The sequence below is a fragment of the Poecilia reticulata genome, linkage group LG17, assembly GCF_000633615.1.
Source record: "Poecilia reticulata strain Guanapo linkage group LG17, Guppy_female_1.0+MT, whole genome shotgun sequence".
NCBI lineage: Eukaryota > Metazoa > Chordata > Actinopteri > Cyprinodontiformes > Poeciliidae > Poecilia > Poecilia reticulata.
The window spans coordinates 9,846,471-9,867,979 of NC_024347.1; the positions used below are offsets into that span (position 1 = coordinate 9,846,471).

At 38.4% G+C, this 21,509-nt stretch overlaps 1 protein-coding gene across 2 annotated transcripts in view; it reads right to left on the bottom strand.

The window, feature by feature from the left end:
- The window catches only part of tgs1 (trimethylguanosine synthase 1), a 105,947-nt gene that overhangs the window by 58,199 nt on the left and 26,239 nt on the right, over window positions 1–21,509 (bottom strand). For both annotated transcript variants that reach the window (XM_017310108.1, XM_008433524.2), the window contains 5 exons: window positions 20,137–20,243; window positions 15,564–15,768; window positions 9,916–10,446; window positions 8,746–8,872; window positions 662–748 (listed from right to left, as the gene is read on the bottom strand). In XM_017310108.1, the coding sequence (XP_017165597.1) occupies window positions 662–748; window positions 8,746–8,872; window positions 9,916–10,446; window positions 15,564–15,768; window positions 20,137–20,193 (1,007 nt within the window). In that variant the 5' untranslated portion in view covers window positions 20,194–20,243. The remainder of the gene's footprint in view (window positions 1–661; window positions 749–8,745; window positions 8,873–9,915; window positions 10,447–15,563; window positions 15,769–20,136; window positions 20,244–21,509) is intronic.

Here is a 21,509-nt window from a genome sequence, read left to right on the forward strand (position 1 = left end):
GGTGGTCTCTCTCTCTCTCATCCTCTGAGCTCGGGTCCTCTACCAGAGGCCTGGGAGCTTGAGGGTTCTGCGCAGTATCTTGGCTGTACTAGTACTGCACATTTCTGGACTGAGATGTCTGATGTTGTTCCTGGGATCTGTTGTAGCCACTGCTCCAGTATGGGAGTGACTGCCCCGAGGGTCCCAATGACTTGTTAAATGACAGTTTGCCATTGTTAAGGATGTAGCTGAAGGTTAATATTCAAAGACATTTTATATGAATTGATCCAACTTAAAATGTCTCTAGACCACCTTACAACCAAACTAAACTGGACTGACTGAATGTCTGTTTCACAACTCTAAAAAGAACTATCATACTCACTAACTTTGATATACTGTGAATATCATCATTTTTGGTTCATACCAGAAATGTTTTTTGGCATCATGTTCTATGATCTTCTCATGGAGGTGTAATTTGCAAATTTTAATTCAGAACATTAGAAAGTGCATTTTTGAATTACCATAAGAACCATAAGACAAACCAACTGGTATTACTGGTTAATATTTTGACTAGTGACACAGTTTATATTGGATCATATAACTAAGTTTCTGGTAGTTGTTTAAACAAAAGCAAGCAGAATTATAATAGAAAAAATACTCGAATAGAAGGAAAAAGACTTACTGGGGCTGGAGTTTGTGCTTGAGTCCTAGTTTGGACCAAACCTCCTTCAGTGTAAGCTGTGGACACTCCTCCAAATCCAGCTCATGACTATAGGCAAACAAAAAATACAGCTTTAAGAAGAGACAATTGGTTTACAGTCAATGCCTCACTGTCCTTACAAGCCTTTATCTAGAGCAGTGTTTCCCAGCCCTGGTACACAACGCACATTGTCCTGCATGTTTTTGGCATTTCCCTGCTTCAACACACATGATTTCAATTGATGGTTGAATAACAAAATCAGTCAAGTTTATTTGTATGGCACATTTCAGCAACAGGGAAGTTCAAAGTGTAAACAACACAAAAATACAGTCAAAGAAGACAGTCAATAATTGAAACATAACATTTTGTCTGGTGGCATTATACATCAGAATGTTTATCAATGTTTCATTATAATGTTCCAAAAGCAACTCTAAACAGGTGCGTTTTAAGTCTGGATTTAATGGAACTCCATGTTTCAGCTGTTTTGCAGTTTTCAGGAAGCTTGTTCCAGATTTGTGGTGCATAAAGGCTGAATGCTGATTCCCCATGTTTGGTTCTGCTTCTGGGGATGCAGAGTAGATCAGAACCAGAAGACCTGACAGGTCTGGAAGGTTGATACAACAGCAGCATATCTTTAATGTATTATGGTGCTAAGCTGTACAGTGATTTATAAACTAACAACAGTATTTTAAAGTCTACTCTCTGAGCTACAGGGAGCCGGTGGAAGGACTTTAGAACTGGGGTGATGTGCTCCATCTTCCTGGTTTTAGTGAGAATGCTAGTAGCAGTGTTCTGGATCAGCTGTAGCTGGAGGATTGATTTGTGAAGACACTGTTGCAGTAATCAATGCGACTAAAGATAAATGCATGAATGACTTGTCTAATCATTGATATTTTCTTCAGGTGATAGATGGTCAATTTTGTCAATGTCTATGTGGCTCTGGAGGTTCAAGTCAAAGTTCATCATTGCACCCAGATTTCAGGCCTGATCGCTAGTTTTTAGTTGTAATAACTGAAGCTGTGAGTTGGACTATGGATTGTTTCTCTTAGGTCCAAAGATAACTTCAGTTTAGTTTCTGTTCAGCTGGAGAAAGTTTTGGCACATCCACACATTTACTTGTCATAAGCATTTATTCAGTGATTGGATGGGTTTGGAGCAGAGGTCGCGTTAACAGAATATTTTCCGTATTTGACCGGTTATTTTTTTAAATGATGGGAAAATTTAAGGCACGTCGTGTATTTGACAGGTTATAATTAACACTCTTGACTGGTGCACATGGGCAGACATTAGAGTTCATAGCAGAGGCAACTGAAATCAATCAATAAAAGAATCCTTTCCGAATATCATCTAATGAACTCTGAACTAAATGCGTCTTTCTGACCGGTAGCTGACAGCATGTTGAAGAGTTATGGACCGGACGCTTTGGAGCGTCTGGTTCAGAAGCGCATTCCAAAACATTGGTAGAAATTTCAGTCTCCATTAGATACAGAACAGAGAAAACGAGTAGATGAGGGCTCACCAATCTTTTTGAAACTGAGAGCTACTTCATGGGTACTCAGTCTTACAAAGGGCTACCAGTTTGACACGCTCTTCTGAAATAACAAATTTACTCAGTTTGCCATGAGTATCATTAATCATTATTGATAATGTATTACTAATCTATGAGAAGACACTGATCACGTTAATGATTTCTCACAATAATTAGCAATGAAAACAAGGTGGGAAACACATATCAATATTCAGCACTTTATCTCTTTTAATCTCAGTAATTGTTCAATTTTTAGATAACCACTTACATCACTACATTTCATAGGAAAAGTCAAATTTTCACTAGCCACTCAAACATTTTTTTTAACAAATTATGAACTATGTTGCACCATGCTTCAAAAAGTTATCAATTATGTAATGTTAAAGAAAAATCAACTTACATATTTTTAAATAGATCTTATCACATTATGAACTCATGACTGCTGCATTTTTAACAAAATTATAACTGTTATATGTCATGAACACACTTTTAAATTGAACACAATTCCTAAATATTTTAATTAAACGTTGCCATGACACTGCCATGTTGCCACTGACATCTGGTATTGGTTTCCTTATTAGTGAGAAGACTGGCATTGCATGCTGTTCACCAGTGCACTGTAATCTGGTGTGTACCTTGAAACTGCAACTGTGAGTGCATCTTTCAGATGTGCATCAGTGAGGCATGTTCTGTGTTTGTTCTTGATTAAGTTAATGTCAGAAAACGCTGATTCACAGAGATAGGATGAAAGAAACAGGCTGGCAACCTTCATAGCTTCTGTGCATACACCACTGCCCCATCCATTTTACTTGGCTTTCAACACCAGCGGAATCTAGTTTTAAATTGTACGTTTTTATTTTTTTATTATGTTGTGTTTTAATGTACAGCACTTTGTATCAGCTGTGGTTGTTTTAAAGTGCTTTATAAGTAAAGTTGGTTTGGTTTGGTTTGATAAATCTAGAGGGCAAAGTGGAGTCAAGTTATAATGTAATAATGTAGCTGTCGCATTCAGTCTTCAGTTTTTTCAGTGGCTACCTGTATTAGCTGTTTGCATGTGTTCCTACCATGCCGCCCCGTACTGGACTGTGTTTGAGCTTCTCTTCATTAAATTACAATAAACATCATCATCATCATCACCTGGGTCTCAGCGTTCATCCTCACCACCACCAACCACAGATCATGACAGTTTAAGTTTTGGGAGAATGTATGTGTATCTGAACAGCTTGATTGATACTTTATCTTGTCACTTGTGTTGACATTAGCTGCATTGTATTTCCAGCATTGCTCCCTGGTACAGCCCGCAACATCTCATGCAGATTGGCCAATGTAGAGAGGAGATGCATCTTTTTGATTAACCTAAGGGGAGGGGCGAAGTGGAGTCAAGTTATTGGGCTCTTTAGAGGTTCACCAGAGTCGATCATAGAAAATCTGGTGCAAATTGGATGAATTATGTTTGATTTAGAGACGATCATAGACATGGCAAGCAATGCTATTTGAGAATAAGCCACACCCACATGGTCCAGCTAGCAGCCAACATTCACAAAGTGCATCATCATGTCATTTTATATCAGTTGGCACAGGATTAACCCCATTTGAATGATATAGTAAACATGACATCTGACTATAAAAACAGGTGACTTCCTGTTGGAGAGGGGCGTGGCTTAGGTGATGTCATCAATTGACCAAGTGAATGTGATCAAGGCTGGTCAATAATGAGACATGGAAAGTCTGATTCAGTTGTCACTTTGCCTGTAGAAGTTATTGCATTTTAATATTTCATGGCACAAAGCCAAAGTTTGACACTTAGCCACGCCCACATCCTTTGATGTACGAGAATTCTTTTGATAACTTTTCATCTTCAATGTCTCAAAAATGAGCTGAGTGAGTTTGAAGTTTGTATCTCAAAAGCTGTAGAAGGAGTTCGATCAGATGCGACGTCTGTGAAAAACAGGAAATGGCGGATTTGATCCAAAATGGTCGACTTCCTGTTGGGTTTGGACCATGGCTCCAAGAGACATTTTTGTACATTCTGACAAGATACACATGTGTACCAAGTTTCATAATTCTAGGTTAAAGCATGGCTCGAGGCTGATTATTGAAACTCTTCTAGGGGGCGCTGTTGAGACATTAGGCCATGCCCACCAAATATTCCACTGGATTCCTGTCCGGAGTTGGATAAGGATCCATCCCAGTGAGTTTGGTGCAGCTGGACTCAAAATTGTGGAATTCAGAGCCAAACGTATAGACACGGCGTTACAGGTCAATTTGCCACGCCCACCTGCTGCATCCAAACCACATAGGGATGGAAACCATAACACACCAATATGTCTTCTGTATGTGGACACAGTTTCATGTTGATTAGGATAAAGGGGTCAGATAGCGCCCGTTCACAGTAAAACATGACACTTCCTGTTCTAAGGGGGTGTGGCTTAAGTGATGTCAAAATTACACGATTGGTTCTTGTAGGGCATCCAAAGGTGATCACACACAGAAAGTTTGGTGGCACTGTCAGTTTCTTTGTAGGAGATATAACAGTGTAATATTTCTTGGTGAGTCGGTGAACTTTGACCCCTGGTATCACCCCTTGAGCATGCATGACTTTGAATGATTTTGATAACTTTGAATCGGGCATGCCTTATGAACCAACTGACCAAGTTTGTAGCAGAACCATCAAAAGCCCTAGGAGGAGTTCGATCAAATGTGAAGGCCAAAATGGGGTCAAATTCACAACTTCAATCCAAAATGACCGACTTCCGGTTTGACGTACACTATGAGAATAATTATAAATTCTGAGTGGCTTGGGGAGTTCTACAAGTGTACCAAATTTCAAGTCTCTACGATAAAGTAACTGAATAGGAAAGGGTCTTTTGACATTTTCTAGGGGGCGCTGTTGAGCCGTTTCTTCAGCGATTTTTGTGTAGACCTTAAAATACGTAAATTTTTCACAGTCTCTATGGGCCCACCAATTTTGGTGAGTTTTTGAATATGTTAAAGTCCCCAAAAGGCCAATTCATTTGTCAGGATCAAATAAATAAATAAATAAATAAACAAACAAACATTTGAAAAACAATAGGCCTTCGCAGCGCTTAGCTGCTCGGGCCTAACTAAAGAGAATGCAATGTTGAATCCATTTATATTCTAAACAGAAGAGCCGGCAGTTTATCTTGAGGAATTAAATAAAGGTGTAGAAGTTAATTAGACCGTAACATGCGCAGTGTTCTGCGGCTGCACAACCAATGCGGATGCGGCTCCACCGCTGCGAAAAATTAAACTTAACTCATCCTGCGGTTTTAACAAATGGAGCACAGCATGTGACTTCTGATTCGATGAGAGGTTACCTATCAACACAAAGAAATTCCTGTTTTTATGTAATATTCAAACCAGTAGAGTACTAGACTTTTAAAACTCGTCTTAAAACTTTACTTGGCTTTCAACTCCAGCGGTATTGAGAGCCATTTCAGCCTAAATTAATTATATAAAATAAACGGGTGAAATAAATAAAAAATTTGTAAAATAAATCAATAAATGAAGAAAATGAAATGAATAAAAAATTTGTTAAATAAATAATTTAGCTTTTCCATTAACCCAATTTTTAATTCATTTATTTTTCATATCAATTTCTCAATTTCCCTATTTCATTTATCTATTTTTTATGTACCCATTTTTTAATTTTGGTTTTTCATCAACCTAATTTTTCATTTATGAATTTTTCATGTTATCAATTTCTCTTTTTCATTTATCTATTTTTCATTTACCTCTTTATCCATTTACCAATTTTTCATTAATATATTTTTCATTTAAACACTTTTCAATTTCCCTTTTTCATTAACCCAAATTTTTTATGTATTTATTTTTCAGATTATCAATTTCCCTTTTTCATTTATTTTTATTTGTCCATTTTTCATTTATCCCTTTATTTACCCATTTTTCATTAATCAATTTTTTTATTTAACCATTTTTCAATTTCCTTTTTCCATTAACCCGATTTTCTATTTCCCAGTTTCATTAATCAATTTCTCAGTTTTGCGGGAAAATAGATTGTGATAAATAAGAAAATACTAAATAAATAAGGGAAAATGGGAATTACAAATTTTTCAAACAAATGTTAAAGGAAAAATGGATAAAAGAAAAATGGGTAAATAAAAAAGATATATGAAATTGATGAATGAAACTGGGAAATAGAAAATTGGGTTAATGGAAAAAGGAAATTGAAAAATGGTTAAATTAAAAAATAGATTAATGGAAAATGGGTAAATAAAGGGATACATGAAAAATGGACAAATGAAAAATAGACAAAAGAAAAGGGGAATGGAGAAATTGATAATCTGAAAAATAAATAAATGAAAAAATGGGTTAATGAAAAAGGGAAATAGAAAAGTGGTTAATTGAAAAAATAGATTAATGAAAGAAATTGATATGAAAAATAAATAAATAAAAAATTGGGTTAATGAAAAAGCTAAATTAAAAAATGGTTAAAAGAAAAATAGATTAATGAAAAAGGGAAATTGAGAAATAGCTATGAAAAATTGGGTTAATGAAAAAGCTAAATTATTTAACAAATTTATTTATTTCACTCATTTTCTTCATTTATTGATATATTTTGCTCATTTTTTATATATTTCACCCATTTATTTATTTAATTTTGGCTGAAATGGCTCTCCATACAGCAGGATCTAGTTTTAAATTGTATGTTTTTTTTTAAACTAAGAGTTTTTATTTTTTTTATTGTTATGTTGTGTTTTAATGTACAGCACTTTGTATCAGCTGTGGTTGTATTAAAGTGCTTTATAAAGTTGGTATGGTATGGTAGACTGGAGAGTCTGACCCAACTCTCCAGTCGTTTCAATATGTCATGGTCAACAGTGTCAAAAGCTGCACAGATTTCCAACAAAACCAGCACTGTGGTTCTTCCACAATCTGTGTTTACATGGATGTCATTGAACACTGACTAGGGCAGTCTCAGTACTGTGGTAACCATGGAAACCTGACTGAAGGACATCAAAGTGGTTTGTTTTCAATAGGAAACTATTCAACTGTTGAAACAGCTTTTTCAATCATTTTGCTGATCACACGCAATGACAGGTAGGACTTTCTTAAGGGAAGTTGTGAAGATATTTAGTCAGCAGGAGGAAGAGCTTAATTTATATATGATGTCTTCTAAGTTTTCATGGATAAGTAGTTGAAATTGAGTCATTTTTTTCTGTATTTGTAATGTGTGGGCACGTCATTGATACCGAGTGTAATGTGGATGTGCAGATTAATCCTCTAATCATTTCAATTTTCTTTCCATTGCGGGAAAAAGTTACATATATTTTATCTGCTTAATCTGGTGGCACAATGTGGATCCTCTATTCAGCTTGTTGAATATTTTAACTGAAAGACAATAAAATGCCATTGAATGTCACTTAAAAACTCACGGTAAGAATAGATTATGATGGGAATTTTTGACGGCGCATGTTAAAATGCAAAATAAATGCTCCTCTGACCCAGAGATCTGACAGAAGACTGGTTCCACCTGCAGCCAATGAAACAACAACTGACTCTAAACCAGCCCTGTTTAGCCAGCCTGGTTGGAACCACGGCTCTCAGGGTTACAGGGAGTGGGGTGGACAGGGCTGGAATTGCTAATGCAAAAACATTGCCTGGTGTTCTGTCAGACCAGCATACGCTCACAGATCGTCATACGCATATCTGTCAGACAAGTATATGCTGTCATTACCATGTGCTTTTATTTCATCAGCAACTTGACACAATGACGTAAAAGTTAGATCATCATACACTTTATTAACAGCTGCATGACAGCCTGGGATACCAATTAACCAGTCAGACCATCACAAGGGGTGCAGCTAGATCCTGATACACTTCGAAACCATGACAATGCATGTATATCCATCTAGTTATTAAAAACAATTTATTGACTTGTTTTTGTCGTATCTTGTTGCGTATGCTGCACTGATAGCTCCTCTAAATGTCGCAGACTTCTTAATGCACACGCATGTATACTCACTGCATGTATGCTATTCTGACAGAGTATAATTATTGGACAGAACACCGGCTGTGTTCTGTCCAAAAGTGGCAGCACAGCCGGACCTGGATTGAAGCCCAGTTTGTCCAGTTATATTTTTATTTTATTTATTTTTTTATTTCCTTTATTTAACCAGGTAAACCCCATTGGGATCTAGATCTCATTTTCAAGAGGGATCTTTGCAGAAGTCTGCAATACACAGCAACCTGTTTACAAAATAAACTAATTAATTACTAAAATAGGACGTTAAAGAAAATGTCAATCATAGGAAACCTGTGTATTCCAGTGCCCACTATATTTTTAAGTTAAAGCTTGCAGAAAGTGAAAGTGGAACCACCAATTCCCCTGTCCTACACAAGAGGGCTAACACAAAACAAATTCCAACTATTTTTCATAATTCCAAGTCTTTTCACTGACCCAGAATCAGATCAGTGCCAAGACAAAACTTTTTTATTCTGCCAAGTCCACACTTTCCACAGCAAAAACAGTAAAAGTGATCATCTTAGGACTAACCTGCATTTGGTTTTTATAAATCTTCTTGGGTGCTTGTCATCATCATCCTCTTCATCACCTGTTCTCTCTGAAGTTTTACTGTTTGAGCCACAGATTCTCTGAGGTAGGACAGCGACTTGCTTCGAATCTGGGTGAAAAGAAATAAATACATATTATAAAATTCTCCAGCAACTCTCTAATCTCAGTTTGACCAAGGAAAAGAATCCAAAGCTTTGAGAAACACACTGTGCTGTTCTAATATTTATGAAGACACTTGTACTAATCCTCAAAGACAGCACACCTGTTGCTTTAGAATATTACATTCTAATAGTGCTGTAGAGACTCCTATTAGAATTAAAGAGTTTTAAAAATTAAATGAAGATTTGGTTGATTGGTCTTAATGAACTGCGGCTAATTAACAGCCTCACGTGAATTCTCTCACCCTCCCTCAACCAATTCATCCTCGTCCTCATCTCTGACCTCTTCCTCACAGGATTTTTTCCCCTGAATTTGTCAGTGCTTCTGTAATAAAAATGTTTTTTATCTCAAGGCTTTGTATACTTCTTCAGAATTGCCAGTATCTGGACTTTATTATATTTATTATACTTCTTTATAGTAAACTATACCTCTTATAACTAAGAGCAATTCAAAGTTACAATTTTTTTAAAAGCCATGGTTATGAACTTTGAAAAGAAGCCAGGGTACATAGAGAGAATCCAAGAATGAATGGTAGACCATGCACAAAAACCCCAGGCCAGAATTCAAACCCAAAACCTTCTTGCTGGAAGAGAATAGCGCTTGTTATGTGAAGATTTATTAAACGGAAAAATTTGGTTTACTAATTTTAGCATGACTCCGGTTATACTTGGCCTATTAACACAATTTAAAAACTGGTGTGTAGTTTATAATGTGCACTTTAAGCACAAGTTGAAAGTGAGACTGGGGAAGGCGGAGTCTTGCTGCTACGCCGTCACAAACCAGACATGTTAAAAAGATGCTATAAGCCTATGGACCCCTATAGTTTAACATATCGATACCTTCAGAGGGTGGATAATATCGATACATATCGTAGAATCGATATAATTATACAGCCATACTTCAAGAGTTCTTTTTACTTTTCATTGGATACATTATTAATAAGCAGCTTAGATAATCATGCTGCAAACTGACATTATTACTGAGGCACACTACCTGTTTGTTTAGCCGAGCTGTCCTGAGAGCTCCCAGCAGGTTTCTTCTGATCATCCCCAGCATCTGAAGGTTCCCCACAGAAGCACTCATCTGACTGCATTCCAACATCAGCTCTAAAAAACAGGAATCTGTTGGTCTCCAAGTCAGCTGCACAGCTCCTGCTTTGCTCTATTATGCAGTTTTCTCTGAGCAGATTACTCATAATATCAACTTTATTTTCTTCCTCTCGGCTCCCAGCTCCAGTTTCCCCTTCACTTTGTTCTTCTGACTGTATCAGAGCGTCAGTCTCCACTTCATCACTAGTGTTCGAGTTACACATTTGAGGCTCAGTAGTCCAGCCCAGTGATGTCCAATATGAAAATTGCTCCCAATACAAGTAGTAAGTCTCTGCAGCCAGTTGGTCCCAGAGAGCTTTTGTGTCTGGATTATTCCAGGGAGCAGTGACGGCTCCAAGATGGTCTCCAGACGGAGCACTGGCGTCTGGATGCTTTTCCAGCCAGGAGTTCCACAACAGGTCCTGTCCATTCTGAACTTTATGGTGTAGAAAACAAGAAAACAACAATGAAAATCGATTTTTAGGTCCTAATGCATAGTTCCAGTTGAGCTGCCTCTAAGATCTTTTCTTATATTTTAACTATGCTAAAACTCTAAAGAGTATTTTAATTCATTCTATAGCTGAAATAAGTTCAGCAGGCATCACATGTAATTTTTCATAAATGATACAATGTCAACATCACAACCTTTAAAATCTTTGTTTTGTGCTTCAGCAGTAAGTAGTGGTTATATTCTGTTGCCTAATGCATCTATGTGAAAATAGGCATTTTAATAGGGATATTTCAAAAGCCTTTAGGCTAAAAATTATTTATTTTATTTTGGATCTTTTCCTTTACATTATTGTGTTTGTAATGAGCGAATTAGTAATTGACATCAAGGCATTATGTTTTGATTTGCAAGAGTTTAAATACTATTTAAGGAGTTGTTTTTGCGAAAGGATTTTGGCACCTCTCTGGGTCAAACTGACCTGACTCCTTTCGTTCTATTTGCGTGCAAAACGCAAATGGAACCAAAAATGACTTGGAAAGGAAGGCTGTTTGGACAGATAACAGGAATTTGAGATAAATTGGCCTATTCATCAATTCTGAAATGGAACAGATGTTGAGTTCATTAGGTCTCAAATATTTTAAAGTTTGTACAACACATACTTAGTATAAGGCCTGCCAGAATATTTACGCAAATCAAAGGTAGCAACGCCATTGGTCGAGACGCTCCAACTCACATCAGTGAAGATGAGAGTGTATGAAAACCCTTTTTTATACACTTTCATCTTAAGAATACGGAGAGATTTTTTGTTGAGACTGGAAGATTTTTGAGTATTGAACTGATGGAAATGTAACGAGGAATCCGTGGCAGAGTGTAATAAATCTTCGAAGCTTGTCTGTGACCTAGCACCAAGAATTACGTCTCTGTGCGTCATTTCTTTTACTTACTCTTTTATATGTAAGAGTATAGTCACCTTTCAATTCTCCAATAGATTCATGCCATTATGCTAAATTAGTGTGTTGTGTTAATGAAGAACACAATCTGGTAAGTTTAGCTTCAACATACACATTACATTTACTTCTTTCATTTCCAAAAAGAGGTACAAGTACAAACATTTTTATTTCTACCTTATTATAAACTCAGATAATTAATAAAGAATTTACAATATCAAAATAAAATCTAATTTTGATATTGCAAAACATAAAATAGAAACAAGAGTTTACTTATTGCAAAACAGAAGCAACAAAAAAGCAATAAATTTGATTTCAACTCTTTAACTCTCTTTTCAACTCTTTAAAGCAGTGGTCCCCAAACTACGGCCCACGGGCCGGATCCGACCCGCCTCCACATTTGGTCCGGCCCCCTGAACAAAAACAGAGAGCATGTAGATTTTTTTCATGTACCGTATTTTCCGGACAATAAGCCGCTACTTTTTTCCTAAGCTTTGAACCTTGCGGCTTATGTACATAAGCCTTGCGGCTTACATAAGCCCAGTGCGGCTTATACGTGAATTTTTCTTCAACCACCAGGGGGCTCTTTAGCAGGAAGTGAATCATTGGAAGTCAAACTTGGAAGTCAAAGAAGAAAGCTCCCATTAAAACGGAATTAGGTTTTAATAGGGAATTAAAATTTGAGAATGTTGTTGATCAGTTAAATAGCATTGACAGGAAAAAGAAGATTTTTCGTTTTTTAAATAATACTGGGATCATTATGAGAATTTGAGGTATAGATATTAGGATCCAATAGATGGCAGTAGTGCAACAATAATGGATGCAAGCTGCCGTTGAAATCTAAAGAAGAAGAAGAAAGCGTCCATTTTCATTTAGCACATGCTAGTAGCAGACACAAAGGATCAGCACTTTCACTGTTACAGTTACGGTTCGGAAACTACCGTAATCGGTTCAGTTAAATCTAAACGTGGCAACTTTTTCTTTTTCAACCATAATAAATGTGATATTCGATTGCCCTGTTATGATTAAAATTTTGGGTGTCCGCCCCCCTCTGCTGCTGCTACATCGTTGTGGAAAACCTTGACGGGAGAGATATTTGCAGCTTATAGACTAGAAAATACGGTATTTATTTCATAAATAGTGTTATTTTCTGGAAACCAGAAAGGGTTATTTGATTATGTGGAAAATAAATTTTTACATTTAGGCACTCCTGATATCGTCACACTTTTTCTGATACAAACTGACTCCGGCCCCCACCAGAGAAGGGAAAAGTTATGTGGCCCTCACAGGAAAAAGTTTGGGGACCCCTGGTTTAAAGCTACACTGTGCATCTGTTTTTATGAGTTTTTTAAAACTGATTATTTTGTGGTATGAGGTAGATAATGTGTGAAAAAAATCTAGCTTCTCTACTTCATCCCAATGCTCCTGCTGCTATCTGCAGAAATGCCCCAACCAGAAACAACCAATCAGAGCCAGGAGAAGGGTCTTAGCACTATCAAACATGCTTGTGTACTCGCTGCTTAATGTGCTAATGGCAGACAAACAACTTACTGTTACAGCAAACTCTGTAACAGTAAGTGCCAATAATGGCATGCCCAGCTGAAAGGAATTAGCAGTGGTGGAGAAAGTATACATGCAATGTATTACGGTAAGTAAAAGTAGAAATAAACAGACATAATGCACTCTAGTAAAAGCATCACATTAACATTTTAATACTGGCTTTTAAAAATACTTAATGTATTAATGGTTAATACAATATCATTAAATGTGCCTATTGTATTTACTTTTAATACATCAGTAATGTGCCATTTTAATGAACAATGTTGCATATAAGGCATGGTTTTATTGTATTTACTCTCTGCGACACAGTTTAGATTTAGATTTGTGATTCTATGCACAAGAATTTCAGAGATGCCACGGTAGTATTCCTTAAACACATCATACAGATTCATTCAAACGAGGCTCATCGGAACACATATTCTAATTTATTGAATATGACTGTAAATATGAATATGAAAAGATTATTCACAAGGCGCCAACATTAATTCAACTGTACAGTAAGTACAGATACTTACTGTAAAATGTAGTTTAACGTTACCTGGGACATTCATGGCAGGAGACGCTAAGCTCCATGCGCCCCCAACCGTAACAATCAACGTTACTGGCAATTCACGCTAGCTTATAACAATTTAATTGTGTTTACTTATAGCAGTCGATTTCGACAAGAAGCATAAAACTTCACTAATCTAAATCAATTTCACACCCAAAAGTCAGATAGCGTTTAGCAACTTAACTTACCTTGACATTTTTTCAGATTACTGTGAATTTTTGAAAACTAGAAGTTCATGCTTTCCAGGGAGGCAAAGGTGATACCAGAATCATTGATTACTTTCAAACTAATGAACAAATCAAAAAAGTGCAATGTGACTTGGATGTAACGTATAACACGTTTTACAAAAATGTTGTGAAAAAAGTACAAATACTTACTGTAAAATGTAGAGCAAAAATCTAAAGTATCCACAATCAAATCTACTTAAATGAAGTTCAGATACATGAAAATGTACTTTAGCACAGTCTCACCACTGGGAAGTAGCTGTAGTGTAGCATAGCAGAGAGCAGGGGGGAAGAGTGAGAGCAGCATATACACCAGCTGGTTTACCCCCCTAAGACTCTCTTCCTGGCTCTAATTGGTTGTTTCTGACCAAGCAGTGCATTTCTGCAGATAGAACTGAGGGATGTCAGAGGACCTCAATTTTCACAGATTAAAATTGAGGTCCAGACCAGCCAGCTTGTCACAATATAGTGACAAGTTTTATCAGTCTGTAGTAGGGCAATTGTAAACGAATATTTTAGTAATCGTGTAATCCATCGATTATTCTTGCGATTAATCGAGTAATCGGATAAAAAAAATTGATAACATAAAATATTGGTAAATCTTGCATAACAGCAGTGTTACTATCGGATATCAATATCAGTCCAAGTTTTCATATTTGAACATCCCTAAAAGTTACTTTTTTGCAGTTTAGAAAACTAACCTGTAATAATAATAGCTCACTTTCTAAGCTAACCTGAAGAAAATTTATACAAAAACCTGAAATTATATTAAATTTAATAATAAAGAGGCAGGCTCACAAATACGCTTATAAAAATGTCTAAAATCCAGCTTTTAGTTTATGCATTCATCTTCAGTGAGTTTAATATATGAACTCTCACCTTGCCCCATACCTGTCAAGCTTTGGGTTTGAGAATGCAGGAAATGCTGCTTGGAGTGGGGGGGCTTGGAGTGAGGGGCAGGTGAGCAAACGAACGTAAGATGGAGATGCAGGGGAGGGGAGGAAAGAGACCAGGGGACAGACGAACGTAAATCCGGGGGGGGAAGATGAAGAAACAAACCTAATGTAGACGGGGGGCGGGAAGGAGAACAGGACCGGTAGACCAGGGGACGAAAGTAAGAACGTGGGGTGGAGGAGGGGGAGGCAATATGGGATATTTACGGCACCTTCGTTCGTCACACTCAGAAACTCATCTACCAGCAATGTACCGACATGATGCGCTCCGCCACCCGTTTGTTCAGACCGGGATGATATGAAATTTATTGTGCGGTTTGTCCGTAAAGCTACACTTACACTGTAACCATCAACTACTCAGCCGCCCGCTGTGTTCAGTCTATCCGCTTACCTGTATAAATACTCCTGCAGTACTCTTCCTGCTGTTCGCTTTGAACCCGCAGCGCCCGAAGGAGAAAGGCTGCCGTACTTCAGGCATCGCGCCATTCATTTTAAGGATGCTAATTGGTCCCACAAAAACGATGAAAACCCCAGCATTATCATCAATCAATAAAATCCCCAGGGCCGAATTTGAAAATTGGACATTATGCCGCCAACACTTGGCTTTCGTCAACAACTCAGAGGCGAAAGTGAGAGCTCCGCGCAAAGCAAATAATGTTCCGGCCGGAACACGGTGCGCTAAATAATAAATCATAAATCAACAAAGGTAAATTTTCCTTGAGGAATTTTAATAACTGAGGTACTCGAATCATTCGAGGAATTGTTTTAGCCCTAGTCTGTAGTCGTGTGTGAGAGAGAAAACAATAGTTTTTGTCCTAAATAGCCCCCCAATACTTAAATGTCCGTGTACACATTGTGTTGCTCTTCTTACCCCAGTAGTTTTCCCAGGAAGTGTCATGGATCTCCTCTGCAACATTCATTACTTGGTGCACTTCATTCTGATGTCCCTCTTCAGAAATCACACAGTGGTCAGACAGAGCTGCTTTGGAGACCTGCTGGAAATCTTTGCCTACCTCCTTATCTCTAGGCAGTTTTTCGGTACACGTGATGGGCTTTCTGTTTGTCCTTCTTTTTTTCTGTCGTGACAAAAAAGAAGAAGATGTCTCAAGCACACTTTACACTAACGTGATTAGGATTTAATACAGTATATTATAAGCCTGGTGGGCTGCCATGATTTAAAAAAAAAAAAAAAAAAAAGCCGGACTGCAGGCATCTTTGCTGCACCAAGCATTTCACTGACAGAGCAAAATTATTCCTGAAAGATAGGTTTATAGTTGATGCACTGAACAGGTTAAAAAGCCGGCAGCATGCACCAATCACACCGCTGGCGCCTCTGCACATTGGCTGCCTCACGCGCTGCTGCTACATCTCTGAAGTTTACCTTGGAGCGGATCGCGCACGTCTCCTTTCACTGAAAGAGCACAGAGGCTCACCTGTATGGACATTTATATTAACCCATGTGAGGACTCATGTTTCTTTGGAGAATTCTTCACCAAGGTATGACTGAGTCAAGTATAAAAGCCACCCCATTAGCTCTGGTTGTACAGTTCAATGTGAACCACATTTATAACCCTTTAGTCGCGGTTTGACAGGTGCACGATGAGCATGCAGTGAAAATGATAGATCTTTGTGAACAAAGCATTATGTGCGGTGTGTGCATTTACATCTCAACATGGTGACTCTGTCTGCGCATAACATTTATGTCACAGGTCTCAAACTCAATTTATCCGGGGGCTGCTGGAGGCAGAGCCTGGGTGAGGTTGGGCAGCATATAAAAGATTCCACAAAAAATATTTTAAAAAATATCCTCAAATGTCATCAACATGTAATTATTTCTCCAATACATGAACTGCAGGCTTTGGCTTTGACAAAGACATGATGAGGGTGTGACAAAATTTAGGGTGCGCTCATACTGCACCCTGAAGTGACCCAAATTCGATTTGTCAAATCAGATTTTTTTTTGCCGGGTCGTTCACACTGCCACACATATGCGACCTGTATGTGTTCTGCAGTCAGAACAGGCAAACGACCTGAAGGTGTCCCGCATGGGCAGTAGAGGGCGCAATAGCGTCAGCGTTCTCAGTGTTCTGCCAACCGCCATAAAAAGAAGTAGTGCTCAGTGTTTGCGGAAGTAAACATGGAGGCTAATGGTGGAGCTTAGCTTACATATTTGAAATTATTGTCCAATCGGAGCAGCATATTAACAACTTAATCCTCATTTTAGTCTGTCATAGTTGTTTTTCTTCCCACTTGAGCGTATCAGGACACAGAATTTAAGTATCAGTGACGTTCAGTTCGGATGAATGCAGCCTGGACATTAGATTGCATTTGAATCGAATACATATCGGATATGGGTCGCATTCGAAAAGAATCCGACCTGTGCTGTTCAGACCGTCATGAAAAGATCAGATACAGGTCGCATTACGTCAAAAAAAAAAAAAATCGGAATTGGGTCACTTTAGGCTGCAGTGTGAAGGTTATTCCACTTGGCGTCACTCTTGTTCTATGTTTTATAGAAGTCTTTAGCGAGCTAGCAACGTATGAAGAACGTCTCGATGTGTGACGTCATTACCGCTTCTACTTGTCATAACGGCGCAGCGGATGGTGAGCAGCCCGGTAGCAGTCGCCTTTCTCTGCATTTGATCGTGGCATTTGTTAATGGTACAAAGTACTGGAATGGCGACTGCAGGGAAGGGCAACTGGTACCAGACTGTTCCATCATCCGCCACACTATTGTTACAAGCGTAGCGTGCATGAAGTCAGTGTAGCTTAGCCTAGCACCGCATGTCAGCCATGACGAGGTACGGCGGGTGGGACTTCCGTCAGAGGTTTTGATTGCGCAGTGTGTGGTGTTCAGCCACACGGCAAGAGCAATACACCAGACACAAACTGATTTCTCTCACCGACATTCAGATTCCAGACAAGTCCCATAAAAGCTTGCGTTGGATAAATGAGACAACGCAGCGGCTATATTCGATGCACAATGCTATGAGGCGAGTTATATTTTTCATCGTTACCATTTGTGTGTTTAGATTGTTTTCCATTTTGTCGTTTCTTTAAGCTTCATCAGTTAATTAGTATTTGCTGTTTTAATGTTTACAATTATACTGAGAACAATGGGCTCAAAATAATGGATAAGAGTCCAGGCATTAATCAATGTTTTACTAGTCACAACTACAATCTACCCGCAATGTGTGTGGCTAGTGTCAGCGTTAAGCCCTGCCTGAATGACTAGCCTTATCATCAGTAATGTCAGTAACATTACTGACGATGTTACTGACATCGTCAGCGATGTCGATCACTGACGATAACCATCTACTTTGGAATTAAATTTTATTTCCTCTACGCATCTTTTGTTTCCTCTACCGCCGTTTCTATGCTAAAGTATCAGCAGCGACAGAAATGTAAACAATCGAGGGAGGAGGGAGATGTGCATTTTGTTTCTGGAAAAACAGGAACTATTTTGAGTTTCGCTCACCAAGTCCAATTATTATAAGCAGCTTTCCACTTGTTTTTTTCTAAAGTCGCTTGCAGATTTAATAAGTTGCGGGCAGGGGTTTTTGGGCTTGGAAATAAGCAGACATAAACCCCAGAATTTGTCTGACATCCAGTTAGTTTTAGTCAGACTCTCCCTGTCCATCATTTTCCGGATGATCGTCCCGCTGTGTCTTTGTGCGCACCATGTCCACTGGACTCCGGGTTGCACCGTGTCAGCTGTTTGGGATTCCCCTCCGTATCTTCTGAGGGGAAATCATGGAGGGGGAGCCGTGCTTTCTGATTGGCTACCTGTCACAATCAACAGGCTACGTTCTTGCTCCCAGTCGGGGAAAACTACACATGCAGCAATAATCCGGCCAAGACAATCCATTGTGTTGAATATGTCCGATGTTAGATTGGAGCGGTCCCAATGTTCTTCCGACTGGATCTGATCAGATGATCGGTTAAGGTTATTGCAAGCGACAGTCTTAAAACATTGGATGTTCTAAGATTGTTAGAGTAGCGTTTCTCAACGGGGACCGCAGGGGGACCTGGCGGAAATTTTTACAAAAGGGGGGCGCTGCGATGCCTTTGAGGGGTGTTTGCTCCAAGGTAAACTTTACACCTTAAATGCACAACAATACAAGTTTAGACTTTGAGCTACTTGCTAAAAATTGTATTGTGTAACATTAAAACATGCCTGGCTGCAACTGTATCGATGGCAGCTCTTCTTCTTCTCAGTGTTTGTTAGCTTATTGGCTCAGCTCCATGCTCCTGCTACTCGTAGCTTTACTGCATCAGTTCAGCGTTACACTGGGTGACGACGTTATTGTGATTCACTTGTCAGGTCACATGTGTCTGATTTTCAAATATTTTATGAGGATTTGAGGATTTTTGTACACGTTTTGGCAGTGCTGTGATCATGTCAAAGCAGCAACTTATGTTAAAAACTGTTTTAATGTTCGTTTGAATGCTGCCCACTCCATGGAAGGACAATGGAATATCGCTCTTATAACATGAAATGACTAAAATCACAATACCCTTACTGTGTATCCCTCTGAAAAATGAACCAATTTAAATAAAGAAATCCCTCCACACTGTCTGTGGTGATACCACAGAGAGCGTTCATTTTATAAAGTTAATATTGGTGCTGTAAGTGATCCAGTGATCCAGCACTTTTGAATGTTAATAATCAGAATACCGGGATTTTTCCATTGTTTAAAAAGGTTTACGTCAGTCTGCATTTCTTCATTGATATGCTCCCCGACAGCTGGTTAAAGAAAAAAAAAAAAAACTCAAACAGGAGAACCGGGACGTAGAACCTAGATGTGAATCATTATCAGAGAATCAGAATCATTAGGATTTGATTAAGAGCCAGCTTTTGTTCTTATCCTATATCTTCACTGATGGGGGACTGTGAAGAACCTGGATAATGGATAGGGGGGAACTGGCCCAAAAAAGGTTGAGAAACACTGTTACAGAGGGAAAATTGGGGCAAAAAACTGTGTAGTGTGAACTAGGCTTGACAGCATTTAAACACGGATTTAGTGAAATCTGGGAGAGGGGCCTAGTTTAATTGACCAACATAAAAAGCAATCAGTGATAATTGTAGTTTACTAAGATGTATTTATGAACAAACAGCTCAAATTCAAAGATTAAACACATAGCATCAGATTGTTGCTAGGGTAACAAAACAATCTGACTATGAAGATTGTTCTTTGAACTTTTACAATGTAAACTTGCCAGCTCCTTAAAATCTTAAACAATTTAAAATATTTTAATTTATATATGCTGAAACCATTCAATCAAATTTAACAGCGTTACATTTCTGTATCTGTGGTCTGTATTAAAAAGGTTAGTATTCACGGGAGCTCCTGAAGGCCTTGGTGCCCTGACCACCAGGTTTAGCTAGTTTTCAGGGGGAAACCCTGCATAATGTACAAGAAAATTCATCAAGTACCACTGACCTGAACCTTCTGCTCAGAAGAGCTGGCAAATGCTACAGGCAAACCCATCTTAGCCATCAGCTCAGACTCTTCATCCAAGATTTCTTTCTCTTCGGCATCTTCAGATTCTGTCAATGTAAGAAAATATGCATTTTAATTATTAATACATTTTACTTATAGCCACCTTTGTTGACACTGAAGGACACAGCAAAAACCACATTAAATCAATTAATAGATACAACAGTAAAATAAATCAACTCAATAGAAACAGCAGAAGTCATCAGACAGAAAAAGCAGTTTGTTTTCAGTTGTGATTTGAATTGACGAAGTGAATCAATATTTCTGAGTTGGGATGGTAATGTATTCCAGAGACAAGGAGTAGTGTGGAAGCGATAAAAGCTGGGTAGCTGTTGAATTGCTACAAAATAAAGCTGTATTTCCCTCAGCCCACTGGCTGCAATGTTGACACCTTGAGATGCCATGAGACCTAAATTCTGAACTTCATGGCAGGGAGTACATCCCAGTTTTCCATGTCTGGCATATAACCATTCATTTTAGTTTTTAAACTGGTTACATTGATCCTGTGTCCAGACAGAGGGATAATCAGTAGGTCTAGCACAGGGGTGGACAACTCCAGGCCTCGAGGGCCGGTCTCCTGCAACTTTTAGGTGTGTCTCTACTTCAACACACCTGAGTCAAATAATGAGGTCATTAGCAGGACTCTAGATAACTTGACTGCACTTGGGAGGTGATTCGGCTGTTGGATTCAAGTGTGTTGAACCAGGGAGACATCTAAGAGTTGCAGGACACCGGCCCTCGAGGACCAGGATTGCCCAGCTCTGGTCTAGCATCATTACCTGTTTGTTCTGAAGATCCTGCAGCTTCCACTTCTCTTCCTAACATGGCGCCTCCTCACCCTGACTCTCATACTGATAGGAGGAAATGTGTCATGTTAACCCCCCTTATGAATTAAGTTATAAAAACTTAGCAAATTGAGTTGGAAGGACTTAGTGAATTGAGTTGGATGATCATAGTTGGTCAGACATAGGTTACGAAACTGGCATTGAACTCAATTGTTTAAAGTCAAAGTGAAAAGTTCCTTTAGTTTAAAGATTTGTACGTTTTGAGTTAAATGAACACAAAAAAGTAAGTTGTCATAGCAAAAGCAAAAGAATTAAGTGAAATTAATGTAAATAAGGGGGCGTTTACACGACAACGATCCAACAAAAACGGCACTTTTGTTCCGTTTTTGTTGGATCGTTTACACGATAACGTTCTGATTACGATCTGTGTTTACACAGCAACGGTACACATCGAAAACGTGTAATGCTCTCGCTGCGCCTAGTTGGAGCTAGGTTCTTTGAAACTTTGAAAGTGCGCATGTGTTTAAAAAA